The following is a 14,711-nucleotide window of genomic DNA, read 5'->3' on the forward strand; positions in this document are numbered from 1 at the left end:
TCTAGATCTATCCTATCCCAGGGAAAGCTGTGGAGGGACAGCTCTTTATATGTACTTGTCGAGTAATTCATAACAACATACCAACTGTAGATTGTGGACTAACTTGAGCTAAGTTTCATCCTCAGTACTATCAATATCTAACACCCAGTAAACCCAGGGCTGTGTACCTTTCTCAGTGCTAAAACCAAAGAAATCACTACAGACACAGGATAAAGAATAGCATAAACACAGTCAGATTAGGAAAACTGTGAAAATACTTAAGCTTTTAACACCCTGGTGATGTCACACGTCAATAAGCATTACAAGTTTCAGGGAAATCTAAACTTTCCTATTAAGATGCCAAAAACTGACCAGGTTGTAATCAGTAGGGGAAACATCAAAGAATTTAGGACAGTAATTTGTGATACTCAGACTTGAAAAAGATTCAATATATAAATAGAAAAACTTAACAGAGAGACAAACGCACCTTAAAAAAAAATCAGATGGACTAGGCCGAAAACTATATGCAGCAAAGTTAAAAACACAACAGAAGGCATTAAGTGCTGGACAGATCAAACAAAGAATTAGTAAACGTGAAGACAGGCCATTTGGAAAGAAAAAAGAATGATGAAGATGGCTCACGGATAAAAATAAAACATCAGATATTCAGGTTATTTGGAGTTCAACAATAAGTCCAGAATGCCAAAAGCGTAAAAAGCTTATTCAAATAAAAACAGAGAACATGCCAAATCTTGAGAACAAAAGTATTCAGGTATAGAAGATGAAATGTCATCCATGAACTCGATCAAGTTTACCCAATTAAGCTTTCAAAGTAAATGATAGAGATGCTAAATACTTTTTAAAAAGAGAGGGGGGGAGGGAGGGAGAGGGAGAGAGAGAGACATTTCATATTGTACAAATTTGCCTAACAACTGATTTATCGGCAGAAACTTCTCTGAAAACAATAGCATATTTGTTTTGTTTGGTTTGGTTTGGTCATGGAGTTTGAATTCTGGGCTTGGGCAATGTCCCTGAGCTCTTCAGCTCAAGACTAGTGCTCTACTGCAGAGCGGCTTTTGGCTTTCCTTTGGTTAACTAGAGATAGAGTCGCATGGACTTTTGTGCCTGGGCTGGCAAATCCTCAGATCTCAGCCTCCAGAGTAACTAAGATTACAGGTATGAGCCACCAGAGCACAGCTGTAGAATCTTTTTTTATATTACTGAAGGGAAACAAGTTTTATCAAGAATAGCATAGTAAACAAAAATAAAGACAGCGACCCTATTAGCTCAAATCTGCAACACTTACTACTCAATTCAAATCCAGTTCAGGCACAGAGACCTGCATTTTTGTCCAATTGACCAGAAAAAAAAAGCCTTAAGTGGAGCTGTGGCTCAAGTGGTAGAATGGCAGCCTTGAGTAACAAAAGCTAAGAAAGAGTACCCAGGCCCTGATTTCAAGCACTAATACCAGCACACAGATGAACAAAAGTAAAAGTTGCCCCAAAAGCAAGGCAGAAATTATTGTAATCCCCAAAGCCAAAGAGGGCATGTAATGTGTTTAAGTGTCAAAATGATTTATTTTCAGATTTGTTCAAAGGAGTCATGTCTTCAGATCAAAATTAAATAAAATGCATTCTGGAAAAATACAAAAGAACAATTAAAGACCTTTTTTTTTCAAAAAGATTAAAAAATACACAATCCCTTAATGAGAGGAAAACTGTAAATCACACATGAAAAAGACATTGTAACACTACAGAAAATCCCATCAACATTCCAGTTCATTGGAAGTTCTACCTAACACTTAAAGAATATCACTTGCCCTTAAGCAATTTCAAAACAGGAAAGAATTTTTTTCAAATATAAGCTACAAGCCAAAAATCACACTGACATGAAAACTAGGTTAAGATACTCAGGAGCCTTAGGCAAGAGGATCATGCGCTCCAGACCAGCCAGGGCTATATTGTGAAACACTGCTTCAGGGAAAAAAAATTAAGAACACAATACCGAAAATTATACAGCCAATTTCTTTTATGGGAAGAAATGCAAATATCCCCAATAAAATTATAGCAATCCAAACTTAACAATACAAGACCACTCATTATGCTCAAATGAGATTTAACCCAGCAAGGTAATGATGGTTTAACATACAAAAGTCAATTCATATATCAAAAGAATATAGCCCAAAATTATTATTTTATTAGATACAGAAAATGATTTAGAATTTTAATATTCTTTCATGATAACAATGATAAAAAGTAGATATACAAGGAAAACTTTCATGTTCATAAAGGTTATTTATAATAAACCATCAGTGGTAATATAACATAGCAAAACAAAGTTTTCACTCTGAACCAGTCATTTTTACAATGCTTAATTCAAAATAGTGCTCAAAGATGTAGCAAAAGCAATCAATCAAAAAGAAATAAAGGCCACTACTAGCATGGAGGGTGCAAAATAATTTAGCCACAGCCTTCCTTTCTAGATTGTATGCACAAACTCCAGGTTCTAATAGGCCATTCTCTTAGTTAAACCACTACTCATTTTTCAAGGGGTAGTCTGGTACAGTTTAAGCCAAACATACATTTAAAAACATCATTTTAGAGGCAAGGAGTGTGGCCTAGTGGTAAGAGTGCTTGCCTAGAATGCATGAAGCCCTGAGTTTGATTCCTTGGTACCACATACACATAAAAGTCAGAAGTGGTTTTGTGGCTCAAGTGGTAGAGCATTTGGGCTTGAAAAAGCCCAAGGACAGTGCCCAGGCCCTGAGGTCAAGCCCCAGGATTGGCAAGAAAAAAAAACACATCATTTTAGTAATTCCCATATGGTGAGTAGATAAAAACACCATTTTATTCAAAATACAATTGAAAATTCAGATTTTAAATTTTGAATTTAATGAGTCAGCCTCAGAGAATTTTCCAAAATCTAAAATGCTCTGAATGTATGCAGTATTTCTGATCCTAAGTATTTTGAATAAGGTATACTTTTACTAGAAAGCCCATCAATAATCAAAGATAAAATACCAAAATGGCAACATCAAAATTGTTAAGGCACTAATTCATTCATTCTCTAAGTAGGAAAAAAAATCTCTTTCTATGAGAACAGTTTCAAATATGGATATACTTAGAACTGGCATTGGAAAATGATTCTAGGCCAGAAGAGATTTTTCAGCTCTATAACATAAGAATAGCAAGAAGAATTTTTAAATAAAATTAATGACAAATTGTTACATGCTGCCTCATGTTTTTAAACAGTTAAAACCTTTCCAGGAATGAAAGAGTAAGCATCAACTATGACTGAATTAAAAAAAAATGAAAAAAAAAACAAAAATAAAAACATCTCTGCAATTAATCAGGCTGGGGAGGACAGACACAGATAAAGCCAGCTGCAATGTTAACAGGAAACACTTTTTCCCAAGGTCATGCAAGAGTTGTAAAATATCATTAACGATCCCCTTTTGAGCTAGCACTCTTTTCTTACCAATGACAGCTCAAGAACCTCTTTGCTATTTGCATTTATGGCCTGGAAGAAATACCTAATTCCTGAACTGTCCTAGTTTCACAACATCATCAGATCGTTAGGTAATGTTCACTCTTTTCCCAATTAGCCACCAGTCCAAAATTGCTCCTAGCTTCCTTGTCACCCTCTTCAGTATTCCTTAGCTTAAGCCAATCCTTATAAAACACACTTCCTTCATCTTTCAGAGGACTTTCCTGGTCTCTAGAGTTTACTCCCTCAATATGTCTCATTTTGTGAGTCAATAAATTTGATTTTTGTCAGAATAGAAGCTAATTTTGATGGCCTTTTGTTGATTACACTTAAACAAGAAAATTCATATTGACTGATCTTATTATGCATTCTAACATTCCCTATTGACAAAAGTTCCAGGACATCTCAATCCCCCCAAAAAACTTCTGGACATAAACCAGCAGGAGGTGGGAATCACTACCCATCACTGTTAAAAAAAGAAAAGGAGAGAAATTCACTGAATTCAAATGCTCTTACCACAGGAAAATATGTTGGTCAATAGTACTAAGAGATGTGACTTAATCAAAGCAAGGTAACATCTCTATCCGTTCGAAGAACCAGTTTATTATCAACTTGGCACCAAGCCCCACATAAACCTAGAAGTGTACAAATTAGTGATGCTATCTGTTTAGTATGAATGAGTAACATCACCCCGGGGAATTTTATCTGTCATTTGAAGTAGGTTGTAAACAGCGTTTTCATGAAATCTCTGTATAGTTCAATTCTTAAGCTTTATCACAAATTATATAAAAACTGAATGCTTCCAACTTTCTTAAATGGTAGTTTAAAAGACAAATTGAATCCATTCTTTACCCAAAGGTCAAGCTAATCTCATATACAGAATGGCCACATTTCATTTGTTTTAATGGCTTTAAAAAGACACTACATAATGACAAGCTTTTAGAAAGTATAGCTATTTTAAATAATTTTAATCTAATTTTACTAAAGCTAGCCTTAGGAAGAGATAAATGCCAAAGAATTTATTACCAAAATAATGTTCTAATGTGTGGCGCTATGTTTAGGAAATGTTCATTTTTTCAGGCTTCTCAATCTACTTCAAAACAATAAAGTTTCCAACTTGTAAGAAATATTAAAAATACACCTATATCAAATAAGTTAAGAATATGGATAGGAGGGCAATAAGGAATAACGACAATGAGGTTTGCTTTCAATTAAAAAAGTGAATGTAGGGGCTAGGAGTTTGGCCTAGTGGTAAAGTGCTTGCCTAGCATACACGAAGATCCGAGTTCGATTCCTCGGTACCACATACAAAGAAAGAAAAGCTGGAAGTGGTGCTATGGCTCTAGTGATAGAGCATTGGCCTTGAGAAAACCCAAAGACAGTGTTCAGGCCCTGAGTTCAAGCCCCAGGACCGGAAAAAAATAAATAAATCTCTTTGCGAATAATTTTTTAAAAAGTGAATGTAAATGAAAAACAGTACCAGTCTTAAAAATTTATTATATACTAAGGACAATATTCTCACTTGCAAGCATGAAAATATTTCAGAAAACAAAAAAATTCTTACTGGAGAAAATGAGGAAAGGGGTGATACTATTCAAGAACAAAATGTCATTACCTGACTGATGCAACTGTAACCCCTTACAATAAAAAATATTGTAAAACAAAATGCTTTCATCTTTTACAAAAAAGCTTTGACAATGAGTACTTTTATTTTGCTGCTTTTAATCAGAAACTAAATACATATCTGCAACAAACTGATTAGTTAAGATGTAGCCCTGTAAATACAAAGGACAATAAATAATAGAAAATACTGTTCAAAAAACTCTGGGAACAGCAGGATGGGACATGTAACTCAGTAGTAGAGCAATTGCCTAGAAGTGTGAGGCCCTGGATTTAATCCCCGAAACAAGTAAAAAAGAGAATGTGTGTATGTGTGTATGTGTGTGTGTGTGTGTGTGTGTGTGTGTATAAAGTAATCCATGAAATTGAGTTGTTCATTCAAGAGAGGCAAAGTCTATTGTAAAGCATGACTAAGAAGAAAGGAGTTCACACAAAAAAGATCTACCTATACAACAGTTAACAAATTAAACTTGAAAGGCACAAACAATGAAAGTGAATTTGAGTCAAACCTGAAAATTCCCCTGAAAAGTACAAATGGCAGAATTCTTTCATAAATTTAAATTATAATCTCTAAATCATTAACCATTCATAGTAAAAGATTTATAGTTTAAGGAACATGCCAATCTTCATAATACACATCCACAGTAAAGCTTTGATAATACTAGTAAGTCTGTAAAAGCTATTAACCCAGTCACTGTTACTGCTGTAATTATCTTGAGAGATGGCTAAGAAATATTATTACCAACCCCTTTCAGACTTTCCACAAAGTGCCCTTAATACCATAAAACTGGAGATGACATTTATCCCACATTTTAAAGTTTTAATTTTTCTTTAGTTCTTTATTTTGCCTCAACACTCTCTGAGCTGGCTTGCATGGCTGGTGCTCTATCACTTGAGCCATTTCTCCAATCTGACTTTTTATTGGCTATTTTGGAGATGAGGTCTGGCAGAATTTCCCTGGCTGACCTCAAATTGCAATCCTCAGGGACCCAGCATTATGATCCCTAAGATTACAGGCATAAACCGCTTATACGAAGCACATTTTAAAATTTATCCTTTTCTAAACATTTTAACTTGATTTGGATATTGTATCCAGAAGTTTTAGAATTTTTTTCTTCCAGATAAATAAAGCTGGCACTTTTTCCTTTTATGTGCTGTAAGAATCTTTTTCCATAAGATACTGAACTAAATAGGAATGATTCCCTTTAAGGCCCTCGTGATGGCATGTACTTGTTATTCCAATACTCTAGATGCAGAGGAAGGAGAATCACAAGTTAGAGGCCAGGCTGGAATATAAAGCAAGACAATGTTTTAGCAAAACAGAATGGTTTGGCCCATGCCCACGCACACACACACACACACACACACACACACACACACATATATATATATGTGTGTGTGTGTGTGTATATATCAGAAAGCTACAGAAGCTGAGTGATGGTGAGTAACTGTAACCCTAACTATTCAGAAAGGAGAGATTTAAGGACTGGGGTCCAAAGTCAACCCAGGAGAGGAGACCCTGAATCTTACATACAATTAACCACCAAATAGTTAAAACTAGAGCTGTGGCTCAAGTGGTAGAGCACTAGCTAGCCTTGAGGGAAAAATGCTCACAGATACAGCCCAGGTCCTGAGTTCAAAAGCCCCAGGACTGGCACCAAAAGAAGCTTAAGGAGAGAAGAAATAATAAAGAAAACATGTTCATAATTGGACACCAGTGTATCATACTTACAATGCTAGCTACTCTGAAGATCGAAACCAACCACTGCAGGAATGTCAGATAATTAATTCCTTATCTCTTATTCAACAAAAATACTGAAAGTGCAAGTGTGGCTCTAGGTGTACAGTACTGACTTAAGCAAAGAAAGCTCAGGACAATGCCTAAGTCCTGATTTCACCTACAGTACCAGCACAAAAACAAAGAAAAAAAAGGAAACACGCTCATAATAGGATTACAGAGAAATTATTTCCATTATATTTTATAATGAAAATGGTCCCCCAAATAAAATTTTGTTTACTTTTTAAAAATACTGAAATTATTTATTCTAGTAGTATTATAATATAGACTCCATGTAAATAGTGTTATAGAAACTCAACTGCATAAAATTAAACTAATGCATTTAACAGGGATGCTTCTGTTTCCATGTGGCAGTACTTATAGCACACTTCTATCCATTTAATATTTAGTAAGCAGCTAAAATGTAGCACATGCAGAGGAGACTCAGTTTATATTCTAGTTGTAATTGCTTGCAGGTGTAACACCCATCTTCACTCCTCTCCAAGTATATAAAAGCAATGACTTTAGGAGAAACTTGCTTCATGGGCAATTACGTGTGTCTAAAAAGGAGGAAGATAAGAAATATAGGAAGGATATCAACAAAAAGAAAGGTTGGGCACAAATGTAATCAATGAGGAAGAGAGGAATTACATAAAATCAGAAAGAGACAATTACGAACATTCCTGAGAGAAACCCCAACAAGAAAAAAATGTTTTAAATGAGACTATCACATGTATATAACTTCCAAGTGAATTCTGGTATTAAGTGTGACACATAATCATATAATGTACAGTTAGTGCAGTCAATCAATGCTAAATGGAAGCTTATGGCAACATGTAAATACTAATTTGGCTTTAGAATTAGCACAGGCTTATTGAGGTGTGCACATGTAAATTAGAGGTCTACTATGTAAATTACAGGACTTTGCTATAAGTTAATTGTAAAGATAAAAGAAAAAAGTTTAAAAAGACCTTTATTCCATAATGCCTTTGACTCAGTCTAGAAATATAAACATGTACATTTGTTTCTGTACAATAATAGCCTGGGATTAAATGAATAAACCACATTTATGATTATCTGTAGAGTTTTGCTGGGTACCAGTGGCTTACACCTGTAATCCTAGCTACTCAGGAGGCTGAAATTTGAGGATCACAGTTCAAAGCCTGCTGGGCACAAAAGTCCATGGGACTCATAGCTCCAATTAACCACAAGAAAATCAAAAGTGGTGCTATGGCTCAAAGTGGTAGAGCACTAGCCTAGAACTGAAGAGTTTAGGCACAACACTCAGGTACAGAGTTCAAGGCCCAGGACCATAAAAAATGTTTAGATATGATAACAGGAAAATTCCTAAAACCTTTATCCAGATAGATATTAAACAATACTAGTTCTTCAAATAAACACATTCCTAAAATTGCTTCTATAGTGACAAGCTAGCTTAGTAGCAGTTGAGTTTGCATAAAATTTGACTTTCAATATGTAGGGGATCAGAGGGTGCTGCTTGGCTAACCCATGTAACCCTAGCTACTCAGAAGCCTGAGATCTGAGGATCACTGGTTGAAGTCTGTTGCAGCAGGAAAGGCTGTGACACTACTATCTCTAGTAAAACTACCAAAAGAAGCCAGACATGTATTTGAAGTCGGATAGGGAAGGGAGGAAAACAAGATGAGGGGCGGGGGTGAGGGGAGGGAAGTAGGGACTAAGACATGAGAAAGGGTATCAATGTTCGTGAAGTAATGCACCTTCTATCTGGTGAATATAATGAAACCCTTCTATTAATTACAATACAAGTATATGAAAAAAAGCTAGAAATGGGGATGTGTAGCTCAAGGAGTAGGGTACATCCTTTAACAGAATAAGCACAGGAACAAGGCTCCGGGCCTGAGTTTAAGCTCCAAAGTATCATGCACATGTACACACACAAGTTTAAGCATATATGTATGCATACATGTGTAAGGGTTTGTATAGAGGACCTACTACAAGTTTCTAGAAAACATGTATTAGTCCTTAAAACCACCAAGAAATAACATGTAACATGCAAAGCCAAGAATTTCTTGGAGTGATACCAGGTATTCTGCTTGTCTATTTATTTATTTAGTATTGTTTGTAGGGCTCAAACTCGGAACCTGGGTGCTATCCCTGGGATTTTTTTAGCTCAAAATTAGCACTCTACCACTTAAGCCAAAGCTCCATTTCAGACTTTTTGGTGATTATCTGGAAATAACAGTCTAAGACTTTCCTACTCATGCTGGTTTTTAACCTCCCTACTCAGATCTCAGCCTCCTAAGTAGCTAACATTACAGGCATGAGCCACAGGTTCCTGGCTAGTATTCTGCTTTCAATGTAGTTCAGTTTTTTTCCCTCTGATTTTGTCACAATGCAAAAATAATTTGGTTAATCAAGCCTACAACTAATGAAATAGCATGATTACTGTTTACACTTGTAATAATGTAAGCATTATAGGCACTTTGCTATTAGAATAAAGTGATATAAATTGATCCTTGATAAAATTAAGTACACACAAAGTGACAGCTCTTACTGTGGAGAAAGGAATCTCAAAGTTATCTCCCAAATTCTTTCCTCATGCTCCTTCACCTCCAATTCATTAAATTACTAAATAACACTGATTAACTACACAAATGAAATGAACATTTTGGTAAATGGTTCAACATGATATAGTGTACAGGAAAGGTCACTATTATATATTTTTTCCCCAGTGAATGCTATAGCATTCAATAAAAATAATTTGGATACAATCTCTAAAGTGAGGTACTAAATGACCATTGGCTCATATCATCTATAAGTATAGCTACACAAGAAGGATCATGGTTCAAAGCCAGCTAAGGCAAAAAAGTCCCTGAGACTCTTATCTCTAATTAACTAGGATAAATTCTGGATTGGAAATACGACTCAAGAGGTAGAAAGAAATCTAGCTGTAATTGAAAGGCAAATTAGAGATCAGTTTCTAAATTCAAATCTCATTATGACCACTGAAAGTGAGGTATTAAAAGTCCTCTTATAAAAAAGTGAAAATAGTCTCAGAATAGAAAAGTAAGATTTAAAAAATAAATGTATTCAACTACGCAACTTGTGGGCAGGAATAGGATGGAGAAACTAGGGGAAAGCAAAAGAAGAGGTGACATTGTCCAAAGAAAGAAATGTGCTCAGTACCTGACTTAGGAAATGCCAAGCCCCTCTGTATAATGTTAATAATAACAAAATTGTACCTATGTATTTCAGAGTTGGAGGGAAGGGGTGACATTGTGCACAAAGGAATGTACTATTTACCTAATTATGTAATTTAACCCCTCTGTATATCACCTTGATAAGAACAATAAGATTAAATATATATGTATTTCACAGGTCAAGTACCTGCACAAAACAAAAAAGAAGGCATGGGCCCAGAGTGTGGCCTAGTGGTAGTATACTCGCCTAGCATTCATAAAGCCCTGTGTTTAATTCCTCAGTACCACATACACAGAACAAGCCAGAGGTGGAGCAGTAGCTCAAATGGCAGAGTGCTACCCTTGAGCAAGAACAATGCCCAGGCTCTGAGTTCAAGCTCCAGGATGGGCAAGCTTGCTTATAATTTTATAAAGCATATATGTAGTCTGACTACAAGAACACATCCTCATGAGCAGGGTGCAGTGGCTCACGCCTGTAATCCTAGCTATTTGGGAGGCTGAAATATCTGAGGATCATGGTTCAAAGAGTGTGAAGCTCTCATCTCCAATTAACCACTGTAAAATGGGAAGTGGGGCTATGGCTCAAGGGATAGGGCAGTAGGCTTGTGCTGAAGAGCTCAGGCCCAGAGTTCATGCGTTATGACTGACAAAAAAATCCTCAAATTGATAAATGCATCTATGATCATACTAATTTTTTTAAACTCTTTACCGTAAAAATGAAAAAGAAAAGGCAACCACATTCACCATTCTGATTAACCTTTGTACTAAATTTATTAGTAGTGAAATAATGCAGGGAAAATAAAAGGGACATAAGTTTAAAAAGGAAAAACCTATATTATTGCCAGATATTATAATCTATATAGATAATCCCAAGAATATAAAAGAAGCCACTAAAATCAGTAAAGATGAATTTAAAAAGGTCAGTGTAAAAAAAACCAAATTCATTGTATTTATTTACTAGTAATAAGCAACTGACAATGTATTTTAAATAGTATGAAGAACCATAAAATTCTTTTGGAAAAGTTTCTAGTAATTGTGCAAAACATACGAGTTTTTCTGAGAAATTCCAGACCTAAATATTTGTACAGAAGTATGTTCCTAGATTAAAAAGATCAAAGTTGTTAAGATACTAGTTATCACAAAACTCAGAGATTTAATTTAACCTCAATAATACTCCTTGTAGTAATTTAAAAGCCTATTTGAAAAGTTACATACAAAGGCTGACTAGAGAATTTAAAAACAATTTCAAAAAGCTGAGTGACAATGGAGGACTTACAAGCTTAGACTGCAATCAAATCCATACATGTATATTCAACTGGGTAGCAACATAACCCCATGGGGGGGGGAAGATGGACTTTTCAACAAATGGTAGCGAAAATATTTGGAATCACACATTCAAAAACCATGCACTCAACCTAATCTTCATATCTGTTACAAGAATTAATCAGGATGGATCAAAGATATAAATAAAACTAGCCAAGCACTGGTGGCTAACACCAGTAATTCTAGCCACTCAGGAAGCTAAGTTATGAGGATATTGAGGCTATGGTTCAAAACCAATTCTAAAAGTCCATGATACCCTTTTTTTTTTGGCAGTCCTGCTGACTGAACTAAGAGCCTGAACATTGTCCTTGGCTTTCTTCAAGGCTAGTGCTCTACCACTTGAGCCACAGCACCACTTCAGGCTTTTCTATGTATGTGGTACCGAGGAATCGAACCCCAGTCTTCATGAATGCGAGGCAAGCACTCTACCATTAGGCCAAACTCCTGGCCATGTCCGTGATATTCTTATCTCCAAATAATCACTACAAAACTTGAAGTGGAGCTGTGGTTCAGGTGGTAGATTGCTAACCTTAAGCACAAGAGCTCTGGGACAGCACCCAGGCCCTGAAATCAAGCACGAGAATGAATAAATTCAAATACATTTGAACATCCATCCACATATACATCTTCAAGAGAAAAATCAGTGATCTTATTTCAGGTTAATTACGTTTTAGAGAATGTAAAACAAAACTCAGTACAAAAATTCTGTGCTTTAAAAGGTACTTAAATACAAAAAATGGAGGAAGTTTGAATATATTATAATGGTATAAAAAGGTAAAAAATTAAAAAATAAAAATAACTCACCTTCATACTGAGTAAAAGATACATAGACATTTCACTACAGAAAATACATAGATAAGCAAATAGGCATGTGAAGAGAGATTTCTTCACAGTAAGAACAACTGGAGTATAAAACAACTGGAAATCTCATATTGCTAGCAGAAACAAAATAAGAACACCACCACTTTTTTTTGCCTTGGGGCTTGAACTCAGGGTCTGGGCACTATCCCTGAGCTTCTTTTGCTCGACTAACACTTTACCACTTGAGCCACGCTCTGGCTTTTTTCCGTTTATGTGATACTGAGGAAGGAAACCTAGGGATTCATGCATGCTAGCCAAGCACCCTACACTATGCCACATTCCCAGCCTGAAACCACCACTTTTAAAATAGTTTGTCAGCTTCTTATAAAGTTAAATGTGTATTTACTATATGATCCAATAATTTCAATACTTAAATATTTCCCAAAATTCAAGAAAATAAGTTTATAAAGTAGGTATATTCACAAAAGCCAAACTCCGGATATAACCTGAATGTTCCTCAACTGAAGAATGAATTGAAAAGACTATTTAATTCTGGAGTTTGAACACAAGGCCTGAGCACTATCCCTTAGCTTTTTTTGGTGAAAGCTAGTGATTTACCATTTGAACCACAGCTCACTTACAGCTTTTTGTGGGTTAATTGGAGATAAGACTCAATGACTTTGCAGCTGAGGCTGGTATGCACCCATAATCCCCAGATCTCAGCTTCCTGAGTCTCTAGGATTACAGGCATGAACCACAGGTACCCATCTTAAAATTATTTCTTTCCTGAATTTATTTAACTTCTGGGGTAAAGATATTTTATAGGCTTATCATAGGTAACAATATTCCTTTCACACAGTGTTCTTGTGTTTCAATTTTTTTGTGGGTCATGGGGCTTGAATTTGGCCTGGGCGCTGTCCCTGAGCTCTTCAACTCAAGGTTACCACCCTACCCCTGGGCCTGGGTGTTATCCCAGAGCTCTTTAGCTCAAGGCTATGGTCCTACCCTCCAGCCAAGCCTCACTTCCCTTCTAGAGGTTGACTGGAGATAAGAGTCTCAGGTTCTTTTTGTGGCCTCCTGAGTAGCTAGGATTACAGGCGTAAGCAACCATGCCAGCTTGTGTCTCAATTTTAAGGTCATTTCTTCTAATTTCAAGGCATACACTGTAGTGTCTAGGCCCTACACAAAATTACATAATTTTTTGACAAAAATAGGGAATCAAAGTGGCAGCTACTCTCCAAATAGCTTGATTTATAAAATTCTTTGTGCAAATTAACTTTGAAATAAAATAATCTTCTTGAAGAAATATAGTAGTGCCAGATACCTGTGCCTCACATCTGTAATCCTCGCTACTCAGGAGACCAAGAATTTGAGATTGAGGTTCAAAGCCAGCCCAATCAGAAAAGTCCCCATGTGACTCTTATCTCCAATTAACTACTGAAAAACTGCAAGTTGGGCTGTGGCTCAAGTGGTAAATCTCTAGCCTTGAGTACAAATAGACTCAGGGACAGCACCCAGACCCTGAGTTGAAGCCCCACAACCAACAACAAGGAAAAGAAATTTAATAGCATAATTTCTTCAAAATGATCTAGCCAGAAATGTCCACAAAGAACTGGAGATATGGAAATTTTAGTAAACTAAAACTGAGAATGTTGACTTTTTGCCTTTATATAAAATGTATAACACATCACTGTTAAGTTTGGCAAGCAGATATAAGCAAAATATATTTTTGTTTCTTTTTGAAAGCCATCTTTACTTAGTTTTAAACGTAACACATAGACATGTAAATGGGCAATTGTATGGTTAAAAACACATGTGCTACATTCAGAAAAAACAAATGCTAAGAAAGAAATGGAATGAAACAGATCATGTTTTACAAAACTCAGATTATAGTTGTTTTGGGTAAAAAATGCCTTAAAATTCTGAACCAATTAATAATTTTCCCTAGGGCCAGAAGCGTGGCCTAGTGTTAGAGTGCTTGCCTAGTTTGCAGGAAGCCCTAGGTTCGATTCCCTGGTATCACATACATAGAAAAAGCTGGAGTGGTGTTCCATGTGAAGGGGTAGAGCACTAGTCTTGAGAAAGCCCAAGGACAGTGCTCAGGCCCTGGGTTTAAGCCCCAGGACTGGCAAAAAAGAAAGAATCTGCCCTAGAATGTAAGCATAGTTTATATTTTATAGTTAATACTGCTTGGTACCTATTTTTGTCTTTCTTAATGAGTTCTAGAAAGAATGAATCAAGAATATGATTATAACTCATAGGTATTACTCACCCACATTTGGAGGTTTCACATAATTCACAGGTAGTTCTGGAGGTCTGCCTCTATGTAGTGCTGCAAAAGCAGACCCTTTCCATAGTGTACTCTTACAGTCTAAATAAAAGGACAAAAAGTTAACCAAGAAATGAATACACAAGTGTTTTTTGTTCCAGTGGTGTCTTGTGCGCACAATCTAATTTTTACATATTTTGCCCATCAATATAGACATACAATGTAAGATAAATGATGACTAAGAAACATTAACACCTTAATGTATCTTCAACAT

General features: G+C 36.0%; 1 protein-coding gene across 1 annotated transcript in view; it reads right to left on the reverse strand.

The window, feature by feature from the left end:
* Brwd3 (bromodomain and WD repeat domain containing 3) overlaps positions 1-14,711 on the reverse strand; it is a 109,632-nt gene that overhangs the window by 77,033 nt on the left and 17,888 nt on the right. Inside the window, exon 6 of the mRNA XM_090326591.1 lies at positions 14,441-14,539. Within this exon, the coding sequence (XP_090182717.1) occupies positions 14,441-14,539 (99 nt within the window). The remainder of the gene's footprint in view (positions 1-14,440; positions 14,540-14,711) is intronic.

Source organism: Megascapheus bottae, chromosome X, assembly GCF_031878675.1.
Source record: "Megascapheus bottae isolate mThoBot1 chromosome X, mThoBot2.hap1, whole genome shotgun sequence".
NCBI classification, from domain to species: Eukaryota; Metazoa; Chordata; class Mammalia; order Rodentia; family Geomyidae; genus Megascapheus; species Megascapheus bottae.